This window comes from Mustelus asterias, unplaced genomic scaffold (assembly GCF_964213995.1).
Source record: "Mustelus asterias unplaced genomic scaffold, sMusAst1.hap1.1 HAP1_SCAFFOLD_2853, whole genome shotgun sequence".
NCBI classification, from domain to species: Eukaryota; Metazoa; Chordata; class Chondrichthyes; order Carcharhiniformes; family Triakidae; genus Mustelus; species Mustelus asterias.
The window spans coordinates 1,409-27,720 of NW_027592798.1; the positions used below are offsets into that span (position 1 = coordinate 1,409).

Sequence of the window (26,312 nt, forward strand, 5' to 3'; positions counted from 1 at the left end):
CGAGAGGACACAGGTTTAAGGTGCTGGGGTGTAGGTACAGGGGAGAAGTTAGGGGGAAGTTTTTCACACAGAGGGTGGCGGGCGAGTGGAATCGGCTGCCGTCAGTGGTGGTGGAGGCAAACTCAATAGGGTCTTTTAAGAGACTCCTGGATGAGTACATGGAGCGTAATAGGATGGAGGGTTATAGGTAGGTCTAGAAGGTAGGGATATGTTCGGCACAACTTGTGGGGCCGAAGGGCCTGTTTTGTGCTGTAGTTTTTCTTTGTTAAACAGCTGCTTTCTCCCTCTGTCTGGCAGCCGTTATAAAGATGGAAGGCGGGACGGAAAACGATGTGAAGATCCTGGAGCTGGAGGACGAGGAGGAAAAGACGGAAAAGTTGGAGCTGGTGAAGAAGGAAGAGGGACGCGTCCCGGACCCCGACAGGAAGCTTCCGGAAAAGGAGAAGGAGGAAGATGGCAAGAAGGTCACCCCGCTTCCCTTATTCCACTTGCTTTGGGGCTGGGCTTGAAACGCGGCCAAGTAATGGGGGGGGGGGGGGGGGGGAGGCGGAGAGAGGGGGGTGGGGGGGGCGGGGGGGGGGGGGGGGGGGGAGGGAGGCGGAGAGAGGGGGGGGGGGGGGGGGGGGGGAGGCGGAGAGAGGGGGGTGGGGGGGGCGGGGGGGGGGGGGGGGAGGGAGGCGGAGAGAGGGGGGTGGGGGGGGCGGGGGGGAGGGAATGGCCTAGTGGGATTATCGCCAGACTATTAATCCAGAAACTCAGCTCATGTTTCTGGGGGACCCCGGGTTCGAATCCCGCCACGGCAGACGGTGGAATTTGAATTCAACAAAAAATCGTTTAAGACTTACCTGGATAGTCACATGAGCAGCCTGGGAATGGGGCGGCACTGTAGCACAGTGGTTAGCACTGCTGCTTCACAGCTCCAGGGACCTGGGTTCGATTCCCGGCTTGGGTCACTGTCTGTGTGGAGTTTGCACATTCTCCCCGTGTCTGCGTGGGTTTCCTCCGGGTGCCCCGGTTTCCTCCCACAGTCCAAAGATGTGCGGGTTAGGTTGATTGGCAATGCTAAAAATTGCCCCTTAGTGTCCTGAGATGTGTAGGTTAGAGGGATTAGTGGGTAAATATGTAGGGATATGGGGGTAGGGTCTGGGTGGGATTGTGGTCGGTGCAGACTCAATGGGCCGAATGGCCTCTTTCTGTACTGTACGGTTTCTATGATTTCTATGGAGGAATACAAACGATTGGTCTAGTTGGACCAAGGAGCGGCACAGGCTTGGAGGGCCGAAGGGCCTGTTTCCTGTGCTGTACTGTTCTTTGTTCTTTGTTCAAATATCTGGAATTAAGAATCTACTGATGACCCATTGTCGATTGTGGGAAAAACCCATCTGGTTCCTTTAGGGAAGGAAATCTGCCGTCCTTACCCGGTCTGGCCTACATGTGACTCCAGAGCCACAGCCAATGGGGTTGACTCTCAACTGCCCTCCAAGGGCAACGAGGGATGGGCAGTAAATGCTGACCCAGCCCAGTGACGCCCGCGTCCCAATTTTCCGTGACGCTCACTGTGTAAGCTCAATAATAATAAAGTTTATTCGTGTCACAAGTAAGGCCTACATTAACACCGCAATGAAGTTATTGTGAAATTCCTCTAATCTCCTCCCTTAACCAGGCAGAGAACAGTGGGCCGACAGAGGAAGAGAAGAAGGAGAAGGAAGAGAAGAAAGTGAAGGAGTCGCCGGAGGAAGAGGGGGAGGAGGAGAAAGGGGAAGAAGGCGAGGATAAGGACGAGGTTGAAGCGCCTGAGCCGGCCAAACAGAGCCCGGTGCCTGTGAAGGTGGGTGGTCCCGGATTCTGCCCGTTTCTGTTCATTGCCCTCTCCCTGTTGCTGGGTGTCCTGTTACTGTGTTCAGTGCTGGGGTGGGTGTGTCGGGTGGGGGGGGGGGGGGGGGGGGGTGGTGGGGTAGAGCTGGCGGTGGGGGGGGGGGGGTGTTAAAACCCAGGCCAGAAACCCCAGGCAGTTTTATGAAGTTTTTTACAGATGAATTTGACATTAGGGGTAAGCATTTCACCTCCAGGTACGATTCCAGTGACCCACGAGGGAGCTTTACTCAAACAAAGTTTCTTCAAGAACGCGGTTTAAGATATAACCCAAAAGAATTGGCATAACGTTTACCAATTACAAGAATGAAGCATCGAGGATAGGAGCAGGAGGAGGCCATAGAACCATAGAACATTTCAGCACAGAAACAGGCCTTTTGGCCCTTCTTGTCTGTGCCGAACCATTTTTCTGCCTAGTCCCACTGACCTGCACTTGGACCATATCCCTCCACACCCCTCTCATCCATGAACCCGTCCAAGTTTTTCTTAAATGTTAAAAGTGACCCCGCATTTACCACTTTATCCGGCAGCTCATTCCACACTCCCACCACTCTCTGCGTGAAGAAGCCCCCCCCTAATATTCGCTTTAAACTTTTTCCCCCTCGCCCTTAACCCATGCCCTCTGGTTTTTTTCTCCCCTCGCCTCAGCGGAAAAAGCCTGCTTGCATTCACTATCTATACCCATCAAAATCTTATACACCTCTATCAAATCTCCCCTCAATCTTCTACGCTCCAGGGAATAAAGTCCCAACCTATTCAATCTCTCTCTGTAACTCAGCTTCTCAAGTCCCGGCAACATCCTTGTGAACCTTCTCTGCACTCTTTCAACCTTATTAATATCCTTCCTGTAATTAGGTGACCAAAACTGCACACAATACTCCAAATTCGGCCTCGCCAATGTCTTATACAACCTCACCATAACATTCCAACTCTTATACTCAATACTTTGATTTATAAAGGCCAATGTACCAAAGGCACTCTTTACGACCCTATCCACCTGTGACGTCACTTTTAGGGAATTCTGTACCTGTATTCCCAGATCCCTCTGTTCAACTGCACTCTTCAGAGTCCTACCATTTACCCTGTACGTTCTTCTTTGGTTTGTCCTTCCAATGTGCAATATATCTCACTTGTCTGCGTTAAATTCCATTTGCCATTTTTCAGCCCATTTTTCTAGTTGGTCCAAATCCCTCTGCAAGCTTTGAAAACCTTCCTCACTGTCCACTCCACCTCCAATCTTTGTATCATCAGCAAACTTGCTGATCCAATTTACCACATTATCATCCAGATCATTGATATAGATGACAAACAACAATGGACCCAGCTGCCCTTCGAGCCTGCTCTGCCATTCATCACCATCATGGCTGATCATCCAACTCAATAGCCTCATCCTGCTTTCCCCCCATACCCTTTGACCCCATTCGCCCCCAAGTGCTATATCCAGCCGCCTCTTGAATACATTCAATGTTTTGGCATCAACTACTTCCTGTGGTGATGAATTCCACAGGCTCACCACTCTCTGGGTGAAGAAATATCTCCTCACCTCCGTCCTAAATGGTCTACCCTGAATCCTCAGACTGTGACCCCTGGTTCTGGACTCCTCCCACCATCGGGAACATCCTCCCTGCATCTACCCTGTCTAGTCCTGTTAGAATTTTATAAGTCTCTATGAGATCCCTCCTCATTCGTCTGAACTCCAGCGAAAACAATCCTAACCTGGTCAATCTCTCCTTCCTCTTCATCTAGAATACAAACATTATACAGCAAACCACCCCCCTCCTAACAGCTAGCTATCTCTGTTGATCCAACATAAACACCAGCCCACACAGACACACCCACCCTTCCTCAGACTTGGCACATGAAGCGAGTATGTCCAGGTGATGCTGGACCGGCAGCTTTTTAACACCTGCTGTGGTCCTTTGAATGTTGGATTAAATCTCCTGAGGCTTCCCAATCCTGGAACTTTCCGAATGCCTCTGGAGAGAGAGAGACACTGCCCTCTTCCACCAGCATCTAGCAAAAACTGAGAAATGAAATGGACTATTCTCTGAAGCTTAGTAGTCCCTAACCGTATGACAACCAGGGGATGGGGGGACTGATATATGAGGAGAGATTGAGCGTGTTTGAGAGATATTGGAGCGAGTCTGTACAGGGAGTGTTTGATCCGGGAGTGTGTCTGTACAGGGAGTGTTTGATACGGGAGTGTGTCTGTACAGGGAGTGTTTGATACGGGAGTGTGTCTGTACAGGGAGTGTTTGATACGGGAGCGTGTCTGTACAGGGAGTGTTTGATACGGGAGCGTGACTGTACAGGGAGTGTTTGATACGGGAGTGTGTCTGCGCAGAGTGTTTGATACGGGAGCGTGTCTGCGCAGAGTGTTTGATCCGGGAGTGTGTCTGTACAGGGAGTGTTTGATACGGGAGTGTGTCTGTACAGGGAGTGTTTGATACGGGAGCGTGTCTGCGCAGAGTGTTTGATACGGGAGTGTGTCTGTACAGGGAGTGTTTGATACGGGAGCGTGTCTGCGCAGAGTGTTTGATACGGGAGCGTGTCTGCGCAGAGTGTTTGATACGGGAGTGTGTCTGTACAGGGAGTGTTTGATACGGGAGTGTGTCTGCGCAGAGTGTTTGATACGGGAGCGTGTCTGCGCAGAGTGTTTGATACGGGAGTGTGTCTGTACAGGGAGTGTTTGATACGGGAGTGTGTCTGTACAGGGAGTGTTTGATACGGGAGCGTGTCTGCGCAGAGTGTTTGATACGGGAGTGTGTCTGTACAGGGAGTGTTTGATACGGGAGCGTGTCTGTACAGGGAGTGTTTGATACGGGAGCGCGTCTGCGCAGTGTTTGATCCGGGAGCGTGTCTGCGCAGAGTGTTTGATACGGGAGTGTGTCTGGACAGGGAGTGTTTGATCCGGGAGCGCGTCTGCGCAGTGTTTGATCCGGGAGCGTGTCTGTACAGGGAGTGTTTGATACGGGAGTGCGTCTGTACAGGGAGTGTTTGATACGGGAGTGTGTCTGTACAGGGAGTGTTTGATACAGGAGCGTGTCTGTACAGGGAGTGTTTGATACAGGAGCGTGTCTGTACAGGGAGTGTTTGATACGGGAGTGTGTCTGTACAGGGAGTGTTTGATACGGGAGTGTGTCTGCGCAGAGTGTTTGATACGAGAGCGTGTCTGTACAGGGAGTGTTTGATACGGGAGTGTGTCTGTACAGGGAGTGTTTGATACGGGAGTGTGTCTGTACAGGGAGTGTTTGATACGGGAGTGTGTCTGCGCAGAGTGTTTGATACGAGAGCGTGTCTGTACAGGGAGTGTTTGATACGGGAGTGTGTCTGCGCAGTGTTTGATCCGGGAGCGTGTCTGCGCAGTGTTTGATCCGGGAGCGTGTTTGTACAGGGAGTGTTTGATACGGGAGTGTGTCTGTACAGGGAGTGTTTGATACGGGAGTGTGTCTGCGCAGTGTTTGATCCGGGAGCGTGTCTGTACAGGGAGTGTTTGATACGGGAGTGTGTCTGTACAGGGAGTGTTTGATACGGGAGCGTGTCTGTACAGGGAGTGTTTGATACGGGAGTGTGTCTGTACAGGGAGTGTTTGATACGGGAGCGTGTCTGTACAGGGAGTGTTTGATACGAGAGCGTGTCTGTACAGGGAGTGTTTGATCCGGGAGCGTGTCTGTACAGGGAGTGTTTGATCCGGGAGCGTGTCTGCGCAGTGTTTGATCCGGGAGCGTGTCTGTACAGGGAGTGTTTGATCCGGGAGTGTGTCTGTACAGGGAGTGTTTGATCCGGGAGTGTGTCTGTACAGGGAGTGTTTGATACGGGAGTGTGTCTGTACAGGGAGTGTTTGATACGGGAGCGTGTCTGTACAGGGAGTGTTTGATACGGGAGCGTGTCTGCGCAGAGTGTTTGATACGGGAGCGTGTCTGTACAGGGAGTGTTTGATACGGGAGCGTGTCTGTACAGGGAGTGTTTGATACGGGAGCGTGTCTGTACAGGGAGTGTTTGATACGGGAGTGTGTCTGTACAGGGAGTGTTTGATACGGGAGTGTGTCTGTACAGGGAGTGTTTGATCCGGGACTGTGTCTGTACAGGGAGTGTTTGATACGGGAGTGTGTCTGCGCAGAGTGTTTGATGCGGGAGCGTGTCTGCGCAGAGTGTTTGATACGGGAGCGTGTCTGCGCAGAGTGTTTGATCCGGGAGCGTGTCTGTACAGGGAGTGTTTGATACGGGAGCGTGTCTGTACAGGGAGTGTTTGATACGGGAGCGTGTCTGCGCAGAGTGTTTGATATGGGAGCGTGTCTGCGCAGAGTGTTTGATGCGGGAGCGTGTCTGCGCAGAGTGTTTGATACGGGAGCGTGTCTGCGCAGAGTGTTTGATCCGGGAGCGTGTCTGTACAAGGAGTGTTTGATCCGGGAGCGTGTCTGCGCAGAGTGTTTGATGCGGGAGCGTGTCTGCGCAGAGTGATCCGGGAGGGTGTCTGCGCAGGGTGATACGGGAGCTGGCTGCAGAGTGATGGTGTTTCCCGTGTTCTAGGCTGTGAAGAAACGGAAGCGGAAGCGCAGCGGCGATGATAGTTACGATGAGGATGATGCCACAGCGTCCGACTCGGAATCTGAGCCTGAAGCGGTCGCCCCGGCGGTGGAGAAGATGGAGGAAGAGGATTCAGGTAGAACAATGTTTCAATGGCGCAGTGCCGTGTGTCTGCCCTGAGCATGAGAGGGAATCTGTAAACGGGCCCTGTCTGACTCTGACTGATCCGTCTACACAGCAGATGATCATGGCATAGAAATCCTTTCACTTTCTCCACAAATAAGAACATAAGAAATAGGAGCAGGAGTAGGCCATCTAGCCCCTCGAACCTGCCCCGCCATTCAATAAGATCATGGCTGATCTGACGTGGATCAGTACCACTTACCCGCCTGATCCCCATAACCCTTAATTCCCTTACCGATCAGGAATCCATCCATCCGCGCTTTAAACATATTCAGCGAGGTAGCCTCCACCACCTCAGTGGGCAGAGAATTCCAGAGATTCACCACCCTCTGGGAGAAGAAGTTCCTCCTCAACTCTGTCTTAAACCGACCCCCCTTTATTTTGAGGCTGTGTCCTCTAGTTTTAACTTCCTTACTAAGTGGAAAGAATCTCTCCGCCTCCACCCTATCCAGCCCCCGCATTATCTTATAAGTCTCCATAAGATCCCCCCTCATCCTTCTAAACTCCAACGAGTACAAACCCAATCTCCTCAGCCTCTCCTCATAATCCAAACCCCTCATCTCTGGTATCAACCTGGTGAACCTTCTCTGCACTCCCTCCAATGCCAATATATCCTTCCTCATATAAGGGGACCAATACTGCACACAGTATTCCAGCTGCGGCCTCACCAATGCCCTGTACAGGTGCATCAAGACATCCCTGCTTTTATATTCTATCCCCCTCGCAATATAGGCCAACATCCCATTTGCCTTCTTGATCACCTGTTGTACCTGCAGACTGGGCTTTTGCGTCTCATGCACAAGGACCCCCAGGTCCCTTTGCACGGTAGCATGTTTTAATTTGTTCCAGTACAGGGGGAGTGCCGCACTGTCGGAGGGTCTGCACTGCAGTCACTACCCCCGCCACCCAGTACCTGTTTGTCCTTCACCCTCGCTGTGTTTAAATCAGTCCCGCTGCGCCTTGGGGCAGACGGGAGGAGTGATTGATCACTGGGGGGGTGATACACTGGCCCTGTTGCATTAGGCATCCTGCCACAGGTTAGAACACAGGGTCTGGCAGTACCTGAAGAGACACCAACATGGCTGTCTCATTTCTGCTCCCAGTGTTGGTATTCGCTCTTTACCTGATCTCTTTAGCCCGGCTTTCTGGGGAACCTCGAAAGATCTGTTCCTGCGTATCAGGTTCAACACCCTGAAGCCTGAGTGGCCACAGGAAGAGGAATGAACTCAGCAAACTGGCACAATGAGTTGTCTTTGTTCCAGTGGGACTGCGTAATCGGATTGGGTGTCGGGAACAGACGTGATCCAACTGCCCCAGCCTCCGGAGAGACCCTTTTTAAAAAAAATTGTTCATTCATCCATGGGACACGGGCGTCACTGGGCTGGGTCGGCATTTATTGCCCATCCCTAGTTTCCCTGGGAGGGCAGTTGAGAGTCAACCACATTGGCTGTGGCTCTGGAGTCACATGTAGGCCAGACCGGGTAAGGACGGCAGATTTCCTTCCCTAAAGGAACCAGATGGGTTTTTTTGTAGATTCTTAATTCCAGATATTTTTTATTGAATTCAAATCCCACCATCTGCCGTGGCGGGATTCGAACCTGGGGTAGCTGAGTTTGTGGATTAATAGTCTACCTCTCTCTCTCTCTCTCTCTCTCTCTCTCCCTCCCCCCCCCTTTGGGCAGTAAGGGGCAAATCTCTAAAGACAGAATCGCAGGACTGAGCAGTCGATTCATCCATCTTCATTCCATTTACAAACGTGTGTACGATACATACAGATTTGGTAGGCCACTCAGTCCCTCAAGCCTGCTCCGCCCTTCAATCTGATCATGGCTGATTCTCTATCTCATCTTCCCCACTCTCGCTCTCTCCCCATACTCCTCTGCACCTTTAGAATCTAGAAATCTACCTGTTTCCTTCTGTAATGCAGTCAGTGAGCTGGCCTCCACAGCTTTCTGTGGCAGACAATTCCACACAGCTCCAACCTCTGAGTGAAGAAATCTCTTCTGAGCTCAGGCCTAAGTAGCCTCCCCCGAGACTCTGAGCCCCTGTTCTAGACGCTCCAACAAGAAGTCTCACAACACCAGGTTAAGGTCCAACAGGTTTATTTGGTCGCACAAGCCACAAGCTTTCGGAGCTCTGCTCCTTCGTCAGGTGAGTGGGAGTTCTCCATTGACCCTCCAATCAAAGGAAACACAGTTTATCATTCATTAGGAATAGAAATAGAAACCCTACAGTACAGAAGGAGGCCATTCGGCCCATCGAGTCTGCACCGACCACAATCCCACCCAGGCCCTACCCCCTTATCCCTACATATTTATCCACTAATCCCTCTAACCTACGCATCTCATAACACTAAGGGGCAATTTTAGCATGGCCAATCAACCTAACCCGCACATCTTTGGACTGTGGGAGGAAACCGGAGCACCCGAAGGAAACCCACGCAGACACGAGGAGAATGTGCAAACTCCACACAGACAGTGAGTCTTAGTCACATTAGTCACAAGTTAGCTTACATTAACACCGCAATGAAGTTACTGTGAAAATCCCCCGGTCGCCACACTCCGGCGCCTGTTCGGGTTACACTGAGGGAGAATTTAGCACGGCCCAATGCACCCTAACCAGCAAGTCTTTCAGACTGTGGGAGGAAACCGGAGCACCCGGAGGAAACCCACGCAGACACGGGGAGAACGTGCAGACTCAGCACAGACAGTGGCCCAATCCGGGAATCGAACCTGGGTCCCTGGCGCTCTGAGGCAGCAGCGCTGACCATTGTGCTACCGTGTCACCCCAACAACACCCCTGCATCCAGTCCGTCCAGCCCCGTCAGAATTTTATACGATTCGATGAAACGTCCCCTCTCTTTGTTTTTAATCCCAGTGAATACAGGCCCAGCCGACCCAATCCCTCCTCGTACGACAATCCTGCCATCCCAGGAATCCCAGCCTTCGCTGCACTCCCTCTGCACTCTTTTCTTACTTGAGGAAACCTAAACCACTGCAGGAGTGGTCTCGCCAAGGTTCTGTACAGCTGCAGGGAGACAACCTTGCTCCTGTACTCAAATCCTCTCACGGTGAAGGCCAACATATCGTTTTCCTTCCTAACTGCCTGCTGTATCTGTACGCTTGCTCTCATTGACTGGTGCACTCGGACGCCCAGGACCCTCTGTACGTCAACGTTTCTCAATCCGTCACCAGTTACATAATGCCGTTTTATATATTTAACTGTTAATGTTCTGTTCTCTCTCCGTACTGATGCAGGGAAACCAAAGGGAGAGGATGACAAGACGCAGAAAGAAGGTAAGTCCCTCTTTAAGGACGGGTGGCACAGTGGGTTAGCGCCGCTGCCTCACAGCGCCAGGGACCCGGGTTCGAGTCCCGGCTCGGGTCACTGTCTGTGTGGACTTTGCACATTCTCCCCGTGTCTGCGTGGGTTTCCTCCGGGTGCTCCGGTTTCCTCCCGCAGTCCAAAGATGTGTAGGTTAGGGGGATTGGCCATGCTAAATTACCCCTTAGTGTCCAAAGATGAGTAGGTTAGGTGGATTGGCCGTGCTAAATTGTCCCTTAGTGTCCAAAGATGTATAGGTTAGGTGGATTGGCCGTGCTAAATTGCCCCTTAGTGTCTAAAGATGAGTAGGTTAGGTGGATTGGCCATGCTAAATTGCCCCTTAGTGTCTAAAGATGAGTAGGTTAGGTGGATTGGCCGTGCTAAATTGTCCCTTAGTGTCCAAAGATGTGCAGGTTAGGTGGATTGGCCGTGCTAAACTGCTCCTTAGTGTCCAAAGATGTGCAGGTTAGGTGCATTGGCCATGCTAAATTGCCCCTTAGTGTCCAAAGATGTGTAGGTTAGGTGGATTGGCCATGCTAAATTGCCCCTTAGTGTCCAAAGATGTGTAGGTTAGGTGGATTGGCCATGCTAAATTGCCCCTTAGTGTCCAAAGATGTGTAGGTTAGGTGGATTGGCCGTGCTAAACTGCTCCTTAGTGTCCAAAGACTTGCTGGTTAGGGTGCATTGGGCTGTGCTAAATTCTCCCTCAGTGTAACCCGAACAGGCGCCGGAGTGTGGCGACGCGGGGATTTTCACAGTAACTTCATTGCAGCGTTAATGTGAACCTTACTTGTGATAAGTAATTGAGCATGGGTTGAGTGCCATGCGAGGCTCCCTGATGGGTCGTGTGGAAGCTGCTGCCTGGGTGGTGTTGGAATCCAGGTCAGAAACTCCAAGGTAGTTTATGAAGTCAGTCCAGACCATAAGTTTTGCACTTTGAATTTTGGTGTGGGTAAGCGTGAGATGTTTCACTTGAGGTGTGATTCAAATGACCCACTAGGGAGCTTTTACCAAACGATGTTTATTTAAGAATATAGTTAACATGTATAGGAAGAAAATTAGCAAGAACTTTTAGTCTCCAGCTAGCAAAAGCCACCAGCAGCAAAATTTTCAGTAGCGGAAAGTAAGAAAGTCTGCTTCTAAATTAGCCAGCAGAATTTCTCATACCAGAGAGAGACACAGAAACACTGCTGTCAGTCTGATTCCACACGCCTTCTAACAAGCCAGCAGCCAAAACTGAAAGTAAAAACTCTTGAGAGAAAGAAAAAGGTTCCACTCGACCTGTCAATTAATCGATCTCTCCCCCCCCCCCCCCCCCAAACAGTTCCAAAAGGTCATAAAACTCCCAGAAAGTGCATTGGGCCCAGATTAAAAATAAACAAAACCCCATTTAAACCATTGAAGCAGCAATAGGAGGAACAGCTAATCAGGCAGCCGGTGCCACAAGGTGAAAACAAACAAAGCTGCTTAGAACGGCAGAGAGCACGATTAAAAATAAATTCCTGAAGGGCACAGTAGCGTCACGTAGGCTCCAGCGGCTGACAGCATTCGCTCTGGATGCAGGTCGGAGCTAAACTGTTCAAATCTCAGCCACGGTGACGGAAATGAACCTGGAGGCTCTGGGTTAGGGAGCGGGATGGGGAAAGGCGGACATGAAACTGTTCCTGTCCAGCTTGCTGTGGTTGTTGGTTGTTGGAGAGCTAATACCTTTCTGACGCTGGGCAGATGAACTGAAGCCAGAGAAGAAGGAAGAGGAGAAGCAGAAGGAAAAACCCAAGGAAGAGAAGAAGGAGAAGGACAAGGAGAAGGAGAAGGAGGTCGAGGTCACGCCCAAACCTCGGCCGCTTCACAAAACCTGCTCCCTGTTCATGAGAAGCATCGCTCCCAATATCTCGAAGGTGGAGATCATTGCGGTGAGTTCAGCATCTTGCCCAATCACTGGATGGAGCTGGTCGGGATCAATACTGACTCTCCGACAGGGTTAGATACAGAGTAAAGCCCCCTCTACACTGTCCCCCATCAAACACTCCCAGGACAGGTGCAGCACGGGGTTAGATACAGAGTAAAGCTCCCTCTACACTGCCCCCATCAAACACTCCCAGGACAGGTACAGCACGGGGTTAGATACAGAGTAAAGCTCCCTCTACACTGTCCCCCATCAAACACTCCCAGGACAGGTACAGCACGGGGTTAGATACAGAGTAAAGCTCCCTCTACACTGTCCCCATCAAACACTCCCAGGACAGGTACAGCACGGGGTTAGATACAGAGTAAAGCTCCCTCTACACTCTCCCCATCAAACACTCCCAGGACAGATACAGCACGGGGTTAGATACAGAGTAAAGCTCCCTCTACACTGTCCCCCATCAAACACTCCCAGGACAGGTACAGCACGGGGTTAGATACAGAGTAAAGCTCCCTCTACACTGTCCCCATCAAACACTCCCAGGACAGGTACAGCATGGGGTTAGATACAGAGTAAAGCTCCCTCTACACTCTCCCCATCAAACACTCCCAGGACAGGTACAGCACGGCGTTAGATACAGAGTAAAGCTCCCTCTACACTGTCCCCTATCAAACACTCCCAGGACAGGTACAGCACGGGGTTAGATACAGAGTAAAGCTCCCTCTACACTGTCCCCATCAAACACTCCCAGGGCAGGTACAGCACGGGGTTAGATACAGAGTAAAGCTCCCTCTACACTGTCCCCCATCAAACACTCCCAGGACAGGTACAGCACGGGGTTAGATACAGAGTAAAGCCCCCTCTACCCTGTCCCCCATCAAACACTCCCAGGACAGGTACAGCACGGCGTTAGATACAGAGTAAAGCTCCCTCTACACTGTCCCCATCAAACACTCCCAGGACAGGTACAGCACGGGGTTAGATACAGAGTAAAGCTCCCTCTGTACTGTCCCCATCAAACACTCCCAGGACAGGTACAGCACGGGGTTAGATACAGAGTAAAGCTCCCTCTACACTGTCCCCCATCAAACACTCCCAGGACAGGTACAGCACGGGGTTAGATACAGAGTAAAGCTCCCTCTGCACTGTCCCCATCAAACACTCCCAGGACAGGTACAGCACGGGGTTAGATACAGAGTAAAGCTCCCTCTACACTGTCCCCCATCAAACACTCCCAGGACAGGTACAGCACGGGGTTAGATACAGAGTAAAGCTCCCTCCACACTGTCCCCCATCAAACACTCCCAGGACAGGTACAGCACGGGGTTAGATACAGAGTAAAGCTCCCTCCACACTGTCCCGCCCATCAAACACTCCCAGGACAGGTACAGCACGGGGTTAGATACAGAGTAAAGCTCCCTCTACACTGTCCCCATCAAACACTCCCAGGACAGGTACAGCACGGGGTTAGATACAGAGTAAAGCTCCCTCTACACTGTCCCCATCAAACACTCCCAGGACAGGTACAGCACGGCGTTAGATACAGAGTAAAGCTCCCTCTACACTGTCCCCATCAAACACTCCCAGGACAGGTGCAGCACGGCGTTAGATACAGAGTAAAGCTCCCTCTACACTGTCCCCATCAAACACTCCCAGGACAGGTACAGCACGGGGTTAGATACAGAGTAAAGCTCCCTCCACACTGTCCCCCATCAAACACTCCCAGGACAGGTACAGCACGGGGTTAGATACAGAGTAAAGCTCCCTCTACACCGCTCCTTTGCTGTATATTTCTAGCATCAACAGTTTTGTTGTTATATTCTGTTGATACACCCAATAAGCTTTTTTAACCAAATTATCTACTTGACCTTGCCAAGGGGATTGGTGTTTATTGACACCAGTGGCTGTCTGCTCATCCCCCTGCTTCCAGTGCCGCAGTTTGCAGTGCGTTACCCCCTCACATGCACCCCTTCACACTTCTCTTTGTTGGTTTCCATCTGCCACATTTCTGTCCTTTCACTTTTGTCACTGCAGACTTGATGGACTGAATGGCCTCTTTCTGCACTGTAAGGATTCTATCATCCTGCGGGCGGCACAGTGGGTTTAGCACTGCTGCCTCACAGCGCCAGGGACCCGGGTTTGATTCCGGGCTCGGGTCACTGTCTGTGTGGAGTCTGCACGTTCTCCCTGTGTCTGCGTGGGTTTCCTCCGGGTGCTCCGGTTTCCTCCCACAGTCCGTAAGATGTGCAGGTTAGGTGGATTGGCCATGCTAAATTGTCCCTTAGTGTCCAAAGATGTGTAGGTTAGGTGGATTGTCCATGCTAAATTGCCCCTTAGTGTCCAAAGATGCGCAGGTTAGGTGGATTGGCCGTGCTAAATTGTCCCTTAGTGTCCAAAGATGTGTAGGTTAGGTGGATTGTCCATGCTAAATTGCCCCTTAGTGTCCAAAGATGCGCAGGTTAGGTGGATTGGCCGTGCTAAATTGTCCCTTAGTGTCCAAAGATGTGTAGGTTAGGTGGATTGTCCATGCTAAATTGCCCCTTAGTGTCCAAAGATGCGCAGGTTAGGTGGATTGGCCATGCTAAATTGCCCCTTCGTGTCCAAAGACGTGCTGGTTAGGGTGGATTGGGCCGTGCTAAATTGCCCCTTCGTGTCCAAAGACGTGCTGGTTAGGGTGGATTGGGCCGTGCTAAATTCTCCCTCAGTGTTACCCGAACAGGTGCCGGAGTGTGGCGACAGGGGGATTTTCACAGTAACTTCATTGCAGTGTTAATGTGAACCTACTTGTGACACTGATAATTAATTTAACTCGGCCCCATCGCTGTCCGATCCTTGGCCAAGTTTCAGAGCGGTTTCCAATGCTGCTTTCTGTGAGTCTAGTTTATTTATCAATGTTGACAAGAACCAAGACTGACCATGGGGCTTCCGATTGGGAAACCCTTGGAGATAATCTCCAATCTTTTTCCTGTCACTGAAGTGATTTGATCTTGGCGTTGTCTGCCTGCTGAGGCTGTGGTTTAGTTCACATCAGTCACTGACTTTCTTTTCCTCCCCCACAGCTTTGTAAAAGGTTTCCTGGCTTCATGAGAGTGGCCTTGTCGGACCCACAGCCCGAGCGCAGGTACGTCACACACAGTCTGAGCTGTATCAGATCCAACAGCACAACCGACCCACTGACAGTGCGGCACTCCCTCAGCACTGACCCTCTGACAGTGCGGCACCCCCTCAGCACTGACCCTCTGACAGTGCGGCACCCCCTCAGCACTGACCCTCTGACAGTTCAGCACTCCCTCAGTACTGACCCTCTGACAGTGCGGCACTCCCTCAGCACTGACCCTCTGACAGTGCGGCACTCCCTCAGTACTGACCCTCTGACAGTGCGGCACTCCCTCAGCACTGACCCTCTGACAGTGCGGCGCTCCCTCAGCACCGACCCTCTGACAGTGCGGCACTCCCTCAGCACTGACCCTCTGACAGTGCGGCACTCCCTCAGCACTGACCCTCTGACAGTGCGGCATTCCCTCAGCACTGACCCTCTGACAGTGCGGCACTCCCTCAGCACCGACCCTCTGACAGTGCGGCACTCCCTCAGTACTGACCCTCTGACAGTGCGGCACTCCCTCAGCACTGACCCTCTGACAGTGCGGCACTCCCTCGGCACCGACCCTCTGACAGTGCGGCACCCCCTCGGCGTCGGCCCTCTGACAGTGCGGCACCCCCTCGGCACCGACCCTCTGACAGTGCGGCACTCCCTCAGCACTGACCCTCTGACAGTGCGGCACTCCCTCGGCACCGACCCTCTGACAGTGCGGCACTCCCTCAGCACTGACCCTCTGACAGTGCGGCACTCCCTCAGCACTGACCCTCTGACAGTGCGGCGCTCCCTCAGCACCGACCCTCTGACAGTGCGGCACTCCCTCAGCACTGACCCTCTGACAGTGCGGCACTCCCTCGGCACCGACCCTCTGACAGTGCGGCACTCCCTCAGCACTGACCCTCTGACAGTGCGGCACTCCCTCAGCACTGACCCTCTGACAGTGCGGCACTCCCTCAGCACTGACCCTCTGACAGTGCGGCGCTCCCTCAGCACTGACCCTCTGACAGTGCGGCGCTCCCTCAGCACTGACCCTCTGACAGTGCGGCACTCCCTCAGCACTGACCCTCTGACAGTGCGGCACTCCCTCAGTACTGACCCTCTGACAGTGCGGCACTCCCTCGGCACCGACCCTCTGACAGTGCGGCACTCCCTCAGCACTGACCCTCTGACAGTGCGGCACTCCCTCGGCACCGACCCTCTGACAGTGCGGCACTCCCTCGGCACCGACCCTCTGACAGTGCGGCACTCCCTCGGCACCGACCCTCTGACAGTGCGGCACTCCCTCGGCACCGACCCTCTGACAGTGCGGCACTCCCTCGGCACTGACCCTCTGACAGTGCGGCACTCCCTCAGCACTGACCCTCTGACAGTGCGGCACTCCCTCAGTACTGACCCTCTGACAGTGCGGCACTCCCTCAGCACTGACCCTCTGACAGTGCGGCACTCCCTCAGCACTGACCCTCTGACAGTGCGGCACTCCCTCAGCACTGACCCTCTGACAGTGCGGCACTCCCTCGGCACTGACCCTCTGACAGTGCGGCACTCCCTCAGCACTGACCCTCTGACAGTGCGGCACTCCCTCGGCACTGACCCTCTGACAGTGCGGCACTCCCTCGGCACCGACCCTCTGACGGGGCAGCTGTGTGCACCGTCTTGGGGACATACTGTTCAGTTCTGTGGAAGGGCAGAATTACAGGCAATGATTTAAATCTTGTATCAGATGGGAACAGCTCTCCCAGCACACTGGACCGACTGAACACGGCCTCGCCTCGGCTGTAACACCATGGTTCGGTCGTGAGCTGCTCACATGGTCCCCAGACCAGTCGATGAAAGAAGGAGCTATGAGAGAGTGTGAGAATAACCCGGACACTGGGAGCAGACTCCCCGTTCAGGGGATGGGTGTGCGTGCAAATAGCTGAGTGACGTGTCGTGCTGATTTGGTTACCACTGTGCTTACTGAGGTTACTATAAGATTTCCCTTTCATCCGTCTGCTAGATTTTATCGGAGAGCCTGGGTCACCTTCGATCGCAGTGTCAACATCAAAGAAATTTGTTGGAATCTGCAGAACATCAGAGTAAGTCCCTCTCCGGCAGACACACACACACACACACACCCCTCGCTCTCTGATCAGAACATCAGAGTAAGTCCCTCTCTGACACACACACACACACACACCCCTCGCTCTCTGATCAGAACATCAGAGTAAGTCCCTCTCTGACACACACACACACACACACCCCTCGCTCTCTGATCAGAACATCAGAGTAACTCCCTCTCTGACACACACCCCTTGCTCTGATTAGTTCTGGTTTTGTACACTGAGTCAGGAGGCTGAGGGATTACTTAACAGAATCATAGTATCCCCACAGTGCAGAAGGAGGCCATTCAGCCCATCGAGTCTGCACCGACCTCAACCCCACCCAGGCCCTTTCCCTGTTACCCTAAGTATTTACTCTGCTAATCCCCCTCACACTAAGGAGCAATTTAGCACGGCCAATCCCCCTAACCTGCACATCTTTGGACACTCAGGGGCAATTTAGCAAAGCCAATACCAGCACGTCTTTCAGACTGTGGGAAGAAACCGGAGCACCCGGAGGAAACCCACGCAGACATGGGGAGAATGTGCAGACTCCACACACACACTGACCCAAGCTGGGGAATCAAACCTGGGTCCCCGGCACTATGAAGCAGCAGCGCTAACCCACTGTGCCACCGTGCCACTGGGATTGAACCCGGGGCCCTGGCGCTGTGAGGCAGCAGCACTAACCCACTGTGCCACCGTGCCGCTGGGATTGAACCCGGGTCCCTGGCGCTGTGAGGCAGCAGCGCGAACCCACTGTGCCACCGTGCCGCTGGGATTGAACCCGGGTCCCTGGCGCTGTGAGGCAGCAGCGCTAACCCACCGTGCCGCTGGGATTGAACCCGGGTCCCTGGCGCTGTGAGGCAGCAGCGCTAACCCACTGTGCCACCGTGCTGCGCACATTCTAGACCCGGGTGGCACCGATTCAGGATGAGTGGCAGTAGGTGCAGAGGGGACAGGAGGAAGCACTTTTTATACACAGAGGGTGGTGGGTGTCTGGAATTCACTGCCCGAGTTGGTGGTGGAGGCAGACACCCTAAACTGCATTAAAAAGTACCTGGATCTGCACCTTAACGGCTGTAAACTACAGGGCTCTGGGCCCAGGGCAGGAAGGTGGGATTAGAAAGGGCACCTGGGTGTCCTCGGGCTGGCATGGACAAGATGGGCCAAATGGCCTCCTGTGCTGTAATTTTTCTATGGTTTCAATGATCTGAGGTTTAATTGCCCCTTTTTCAAGTGGGTTGTGGTCTATTTACCCCCCCCGGTCTGGCTGAGTCTGAGGAGGAATTGTGGGGAAGGAGATACATAGAAGATAGGAGGAGTAGGCCATTCAGCCCCTCAAGTCTGCGCCGCCATTCAATATGATAATGGCTGATCCTCTATGTAATGCCACACTCCCGTGTTCGCCCCTTGATCTATTTAGGGTCCAGCAATCTATCTGCTTCCTTCTTAAATACTTCCTGCGTGGAAAATTCCAGAGGGTCACCACCCTCTGAGTGAAGAAATGTCTCCTCGTCTCAGTCCGAAATGGTCTACCCCATGTCGAGGGTGTGACCCTTGTTCTCGACCCCCAACCCCCTCCCCCAGTAAGGGGTAACAATGTCCCTGTGTTATCTGTGTGCAGATCACATTGCCTTCCTTCTGGTGTGGGAACGCTGTCCATTAATTAATTCCCAGAGTCCCTATTAATCCATCATCGTACTCTGAATCAGCCATGCTTAATGTCTCCCCGTATCGGAGCTGGGGAACTCGCTCCCACGGGGAGTGGGGGAAGTGTGTGGGAGTTGCTCCCGTGGGCGAGAGTGTGGGACTCGCTCCAACGGGGGAGTGGGGGAGAGTGTGGGACTCGCTCCCACGGGGAGCGGGGAGAATGTGGGACTCGCTCCCATGGGGAAGTGGGGGAGAATGTGGGACTCGCTCCAATGGGGGAGTGGGGGAGAATGTGGGGCTCGCTCCAACGGGGGAGTGGGGGAGAATGTGGGACTCGCTCCAATGGGGGAGTGGGGGAGAATGTGGGATTCGCTGCCACGGGGGGAGTGGGGGAGAATGTGGGACTCGCTCCCACGGGGAGTGGGGAGAATGTGGGATTCGCTGCCATGGGGAGTGGGGAGAATGTGGGATTCGCTGCCACGGGGCGTGGGGGAGAATGTGGGATTCGCTCCCACGGGGGGAGTGGGGAGAATGTGGGACTCGCTCCCACGGGGAGCGGGGAGAATGTGGGACTCGCTCCCACGGGGAGTGGGGAGAATGTGGGACTCGCTCCCATGGGGAGCGGGGAGAATGTGGGACTCGCTCCCATGGGGAGCGGGGAGAATGTGGGACTTGCTCCCACGGGGGGAGTGGGGAGAATGTGGGACTCGCTCCCACGGGGGGAGTGGGGAGAATGTGGGACTCGCTCCCACGGGGGAGTGGGGAGAATGTGGGACTCGCTCCCATGGGGGGAGCGGGGAGAATGTGGGACTCGCTCCCACGGGGAGTGGGGAGAATGTGGGACTCGCTCCCACGGGGAGTGGTCGAGATGTTTAAGGCGGGGAAGCTGGATTAACACGTGAGGGAGAAAGGAATGGAAGGATGGGGTGAGAGGTGGAGGAGAGGCAGCAGCACAGAGCAGGGGGGCTGAATGGTTTGTTTGTGAATATTATGCGACACACGGGCTGATGTGACTGACTCTGTCTGTACAGCTGAGGGAGTGCGAGCTGAGTCCAGTGGTGAACCGGGATCTGGCCCGACGAGTCCGCAGCATTAATGGAATTACGCAGCACAAGCAGATCGTCCGCAACGACATCAAACTGGCGGCGAAACTCATCCACTCCCTGGATGACCGTTCACAGCTGTGGTCATCGGAAACCGTCAATGAGGACGGGAGAGTGGAGGTGAGTGTCGCGGCGGTTCTCTCCGCTTGGCAGCGTTCAGTTACCGTCGAGTTAAACACACGGATTTTCCACCGTCTCTCTGAGCTGTAACCAGCTGTTTTCAAGCTTTAATTTAAACACTTTCCGAGACAGAGAAAAGGGACCGTCGTTCAGTTCCAGAGATGTAGAGGAAAAGATTGCAAAGATGATTCTGGATAGGAGCGAAAGTAACAGGGTAGTTGTACTGGGGGACTTTAACTTTACAAATATTGACTGGAAAAGCTATAGTTCGAGTACTTTAGAGGGGTCAGTTTTTGTCCAATGTGTGCAGGAAGGCTTCCTGACACAGTATGTAGATAGACCAACAAGAGGCGAGGCCACATTGGATTTGGTACTGGGTAATGAACCAGGCCAGGTGTTAGATTTGGAGGTAGGTGAGCACTTTGGTGACAGTGACCACAATTCGATTACGTTTACTTTAGCGATGGAAAAGGATAGGTATATACCAAAGGGCAAGAGTTATAGCTGGGGGAAAGGAAATTATGATGCGATTAGGCGAGATTTAGCTGGCATAGGTTGGGGAAGGAAACTGCAGGGGATGGGCACAATTGTAATGTGGAACTTGTTCAAGGAACAGCTACTGCGCGTCCTTGATAAATATGTACCTGTCAGGCAGGGAGGAAGCAGACGTGCGAGGGAACCGTGGTTTACTAAGGAGGTTGAATCTCTTGTGAAGAGGAAGAAGGAGACTTATGTTAAGATGAGACGTGAAGGCTCAGTTAGGGCGCTTGAGAGTTACAAGTTAGCCAGGAAGGACCTAAAGAAAGAGTTAAGAAGAGCCAGGAGGGGACATGAGAAGTCTTTGGCAGGTAGGATCAAGGAAAACCCTAAAGCTTTCTATAGGTATGTCAGGAGTAAAAGAATGACTAGGGTAAGATTAGGGCCAGTCAAGGACAGGAGTGGGAAGTTGTGCGTGGAGTCTGAAGAGATAGGAGAGGCACTAAATAAATATTTTTCGTCGGTATTCACACTGGAGAGGGACAGTGTTGTCGAGGGGAGTACTGAGATGCCGGCTGTTGGACTGGATGGGATTGATGTTCATAAGGAGGAGGTGTTAGCAATTCTGGAAAGGGTAAAAATAGATAAGTCCCCTGGGCCGGATGGGATTTATCCTAGGATTCTCTGGGAGGCTAGAGAGGAGATTGCAGAGCCTTTGGCTTTGATCTTTGTGTCGTCATTGTCTACAGGAACAGTGCCAGAAGACTGGAGGATAGCAAATGTTGTCCCCTTGTTCAAGAAGGGGAGTAGGGACAACCCTGGTAATTATAGACCGGTGAGCCTTACTTCTGTTGTGGGCAAAGTTTTGGAAAGGATTATAAGAGATAGGATTTATAATCACCTAGAAAGGAATAATTTGATTAGGGATAGTCAGCACGGTTTTGTGAAGGGTAGGTCGTGCCTCACAAACCTTATTGAGTTCTTTGAGAAGGTGACCAAAGAGGTGGATGATGGTAAAGCGGTTGATGTGATGTATATGGATTTCAGCAAAGCGTTTGATAAGGTTCCCCATGGTAAGCTTTTGCAGAAAATACGGACACATGGGATTGAGGGTGATTTAGTGATTTGGATCAGGAATTGGCGAGCTGTAAGAAAACAAAGGGTGGTGGTTGATGGGAAATATTCATCCTGGAGTTCAGTTACTAGTGGTGTACCGCAAGGATCTGTTTTGGGGCCACTGCTGTTTGTCATTTTTATTAATGACCTGGATGAGGGTGTGGAAGGATGGATTAGGAAATTTGCGGATGACACTAAAGTCGGTGGAGTTGTGGACAGTGCGGAGGGAAGTGGCAGGTTACAGAGGGACATAGATAAGCTGCAGAGCTGGGCTGAGAGGTGGCAAATGGAGTTTAATGCGGAAAAGTGTGAGGTGATTCACTTTGGAAGGAGTAACAGGAATACAGAGTACAGGGCTAATGGTAAGATACTTGGTAGTGTGGATGAACAGAGGGATCTTGGTGTCCATGTGCATAGATCCCTGAAAGTTGGCACCCAGGTTGATAGGGTTGTTAAGAAGGCGTATGGTGTGTTAGCTTTTATTGGTAGAGGGATTGAGTTTCGGAGCCAGGAGGTCATGCTGCAACTGTACAAAACTCTGGTGCGGCCGCATTTGGAGTATTGCGTACAGTTCTGGTCACCGTATTATAGGAAAGATGTGGAAGTGTTGGAAAGGGTGCAGAGGAGATTTACCAGGATGTTGCCTGGTATGGTGGGAAAATCGTATGAGGAAAGGCTGAGGGGCTTGAGGTTGTTTTCGTTGGAGAGAAGAAGGTTAAGAGGTGACTTAATAGAGGCATACAAGATGATCAGAGGATTAGATAGGGTGGATAGTGAGAGCCTTTTTCCTCGGATGGTGATGGCTAGCATGAGGGGACATAGCTTTAAATTGAGAGGTGAGAGATATAGGACAGATGTCAGAGGTAGGTTCTTTACTCAGAGAGTAGTGAGGGCGTGGAATGCCCTGCCTGCAGCAGTAGGGGACTCGTCAACATTGAGAGCATTCAAGTGGTTATTGCATAAACATATGGATGATATTGGAATAGTGTAGATTAGAGGGGCTTCAGATTGGTTTCACTGGTCGGCGCAACATTGAGGGCCGAAGGGCCTGTACTGCGCTGTCATGTTCCATGTTCTATGTTCTACTTCATTTAACACTTCTAGTACCAACTCAAACCACCAACAGTTGCAACTCATTAACTCTTTACTGAACTTTTAACGCTAACTGAACACCAGGAGGTTCCCCCTCCGAGCCACTCACCTTCCTGACTTGGAAATATATCGGCCGTTCCTTCACAGTCGCTGGGTCAAAATCCTGGAATTACCTCCCTAACCTACAGAACATGGACTGCAGGTCACTGAAAATGGCAAAGAAAATTACAGCACAGGAACAGGCCCTTCGGCCCTCCAAGCCTGCACCAACCATGCTGCCCCCATCTGAACTAAAACCCCCTACCCTTCCGGGGACCATATCCCTCTATTCCCATCCTATTCATGTATTTGTCCAGACGCCCCTTAAAAGTCACGACTGTATCCGCTTCCACTCCCTCCCCCGGCAACGAGTTCCAGGTAACCATTACTCTCTGTCTAAAAAATCTGCCTCCTTTAAACCTTGCCCCTCGCACCTTAAACCTGTGCCCCCGAGTAATTGACTCTTCCACCCTGGGAAAAGCTTCTGACTATCCACTCTGTTCATGCCCCTCATAATCTTGTAGACTTCTATCAGGTCTCCCCTCAACCTCCGTCGTTCCAGTGAGAACAAACCAAGTTTCTCCAACCCCTCCTCATAGCTAATGCCCTCCATACCAGGCAACATCCTGGTACATCTTTTCTGTACCCTCTCCAAAGCCTCCACATCCTTCTGGGAGTGTGGCGACCAGAATTGAACACGATATTCCAAGTGCGGCCTAACTAAGGTTCTATAAAGCTGCAGGTGGAGAAGGTAGTCAAGAAGGCGGCTCGGTAGCACAGTGGTTAGCACTGCTGCTTCACAGCTCCAGGGACCTGGGTTCGATTCCCGGCCTTGGGTCACTGTCTGTGTGGAGTTTGCACATTCTCCCCGTGTCTGCGTGGGTTTCCTCCGGTTTCCTCCCACAGTCCAAAGATGTGAGGGTTAGGTTAATTGGCCATGCTAAAAATTGCCCTTAGTGTCCTGAGATGTGTAGGTTAGAGGGATTAGTGGGTAAATATGTAGGGATATGGGGGCAGGGCCTGGGTGGGATTGTGGTCGGTGCAGACTCGATGGGCCGAATGGCCTCTTTCTGCACTGTAGGGTTTCTATGATTTCTGAGGCATGCTTTCCTTCATTGGCCGGGGCATTGAGTTTAAAAATTGGCAAGTCATGTTGCAGCCTTATAGAACCTTAGTTAGGCCGCACTTGGAATGGCCCTTCGGCCCATTACAGGACAGGGACAGGCCCCTCGGCCCATTACAGGACAGGGACAGGCCCTTCGGCCCATTACAGGACAGGGACAGGCCCTTCGGCCCATTACAGGACAGGGACAGGCCCCTCGGCCCATTACAGGACAGGGACAGGCCCTTCGGCCCATTACAGGACAGGGACAGGCCCCTCGGCCCATTACAGGACAGGGACAGGCCCCTCGGCCCATTACAGGACAGGGACAGGCCCCTCGGCCCATTACAGGACAGGGACAGGCCCCTCGGCCCATTACAGGACTGGGACAGGCCCCTCGGCCCATTACAGGACAGGGACAGGCCCCTCGGCCCATTACAGGACAGGGACAGGCCCCTTCGTCCCATTACAGGACAGGGACAGGCCCCTTCGGCCCACAATGTTGTGCTCAACATGAGCCCAAATTAAACTCATCCCTTCTGCCCGCCCTTGCTCCCTATCCCGTTATTCCTCGCATATTCATGTGTTTATCTAAAAGCCCCTCCAACGCCTCTATCGTAACAACATCCACCACCACCCCCGGCAGCGCGTTCCAGACACCCACCACTCTCTGTGTAAAGAACTTACCCTCACATCTCCTTTGAACTTTCCCCCCTCTCCCCTTCAGCGCACGCCCCTAGTATTCGACATTTCAACTCTGGGAACCGTCCACCCTAGCTGTGCCCCTCAAAATTTTACATTCTTCTATCCGGTCTCCCCTCCGCCTCCGCCGCTCCAGAGAAAACAACCCTCGTTTGTCCAGCCTCTCCTTATAGTTCATGAACCCGGGCTGCATCCTGGCAAACCGCTTCTGCACCCTCTCCAAAGCCTCTGCACCCTCTCTGTCATGTTGGGACCTGGATTGTCCGCAATACTCGATAGGTGAGGCCGAAACGAGCAATTGTCCCTCGTTCCCAAACGCTTGTCGTGTTGATTCACAGAACCTCTCATCCCAGAACCCCATCTTAAAGAACATCACGGATTACCTGATTGAGGAGGTGAGTGCGGAGGAAGAGGAGTTAATGGGGAACGCCACGGACATGAACGAAGATGTGCCAAAGGAGGGAAATCCGGAGGTCAACATTGAGAGGGATGAGAAGCTAATAAAGGTACGACCTGTCGCCGTGGAAAAGCATCAACTCCCTGTCAGCTACACGGCGGCACAGAGGGTTAGGGCCGCTGCCTCACAGCGCCAGGGACCCGGCGGCACAGAGGGTTAGCGCCGCTGCCTCACAGCGCCAGGGACCCGGCGGCACAGAGGGTTAGCGCTGCTGCCTCACAGCGCCAGGGACCCGGCGGCACAGTGGGTTAGCGCCGCTGCCTCACAGCGCCAGGGACCCGGCGGCACGGTGCTGAGCGCCGCTGCCTCACAGCGCCAGGGACCCGGGTTCCATTCCAGCCTCGGGTCACTGTCTGTGTGGAGTCTGCACGTTCTCCCCGTGTCTGCGTGGGTTTCCTCCGGGTGCTCCGGTTTCCTCCCACAGTCTGAAAGACGTGCTGGTTAGGGTGCATTGGCCATGCTAAATTCTCCCTCAGTGTTACCCGAACAGGCGCCGGAGTGTGGCGACTAGGGGATTTTCACAGTAACTTCATTGCAGTGTTAATGTCAGCCTTACTTGTGACACTAATAAATAAACTTTAAACTCTCCATGATCTCTGTACCAAAATGGATTACTTCACACTTCTCATTGTTAGATTTTAAACTGTCACTGTACCCAACACTGCGATACAGTACTGGTGGGGACGGGTCTGTCATTGTATAACACTGGGGTACAGTACTGGTGGGGACGGGTCTGTCACTGTATAACACTGGGGTACAGTACTGGTGGGGACGGGTCTGTCACTGTATAACACTGGGGTACAGTACTGGTGGGGATGGGTCTGTCACTGTATAACACTGGGGTACAGTACTGGTGGGGATGGGTCTGTCGCTGTATAACACTGGGGTACAGTACTGGTGGGGACGGGTCTGTCACTGTATAACACTGGGGTACAGTACTGGTGGGGACGGGTCTGTCGCTGTATAACACTGGGGTACAGTACTGGTGGGGATGGGTCTGTCACTGTATAACACTGGGGTACAGTACTGGTGGGGATGGGTCTGTCGCTGTATAACACTGGGGTACAGTACTGGTGGGGATGGGTCTGTCACTGTATAACACTGGGGTACAGTACTGGTGGGGATGGGTCTGTCGCTGTATAACACTGCGGTACAGTACTGGTGGGGATGGGTCTGTCGCTGTATAACACTGCGGTACAGTACTGGTGGGGACAGGTCTGTCGCTGTATAACACTGGGGTACAGTACTGGTGGGGACAGGTCTGTCGCTGTATAACACTGCGGTACAGTACTGGTGGGGACAGGTCTGTCGCTGTATAACACTGGGGTACAGTACTGGTGGGGACGGGTCTGTCGCTGTATAACACTGGGGTACAGTACTGGTGGGGATGGGTCTGTCACTGTATAACACTGAGGTACAGTACTGGTGGGGACGGGTCTGTCACTGTATAACACTGCGGTACAG

At 52.7% G+C, this 26,312-nt stretch overlaps 1 protein-coding gene across 1 annotated transcript in view; it reads left to right on the forward strand.

Annotated features, from left to right (window-relative positions):
• Window positions 1-299: 299 nt before the first annotated feature.
• The window catches only part of srrt (serrate RNA effector molecule homolog (Arabidopsis)), a gene marked incomplete at its 3' end in the record, with an annotated part of 40,561 nt that continues 14,548 nt past the window's right edge, over window positions 300-26,312 (forward strand). The window contains exons 1-9 of the mRNA XM_078207893.1: window positions 300-464; window positions 1,664-1,828; window positions 6,403-6,535; window positions 9,840-9,878; window positions 11,632-11,819; window positions 14,872-14,933; window positions 16,906-16,984; window positions 19,672-19,863; window positions 24,730-24,897. Of these exons, the coding sequence (XP_078064019.1) occupies window positions 309-464; window positions 1,664-1,828; window positions 6,403-6,535; window positions 9,840-9,878; window positions 11,632-11,819; window positions 14,872-14,933; window positions 16,906-16,984; window positions 19,672-19,863; window positions 24,730-24,897 (1,182 nt within the window). The remainder of the gene's footprint in view (window positions 465-1,663; window positions 1,829-6,402; window positions 6,536-9,839; window positions 9,879-11,631; window positions 11,820-14,871; window positions 14,934-16,905; window positions 16,985-19,671; window positions 19,864-24,729; window positions 24,898-26,312) is intronic.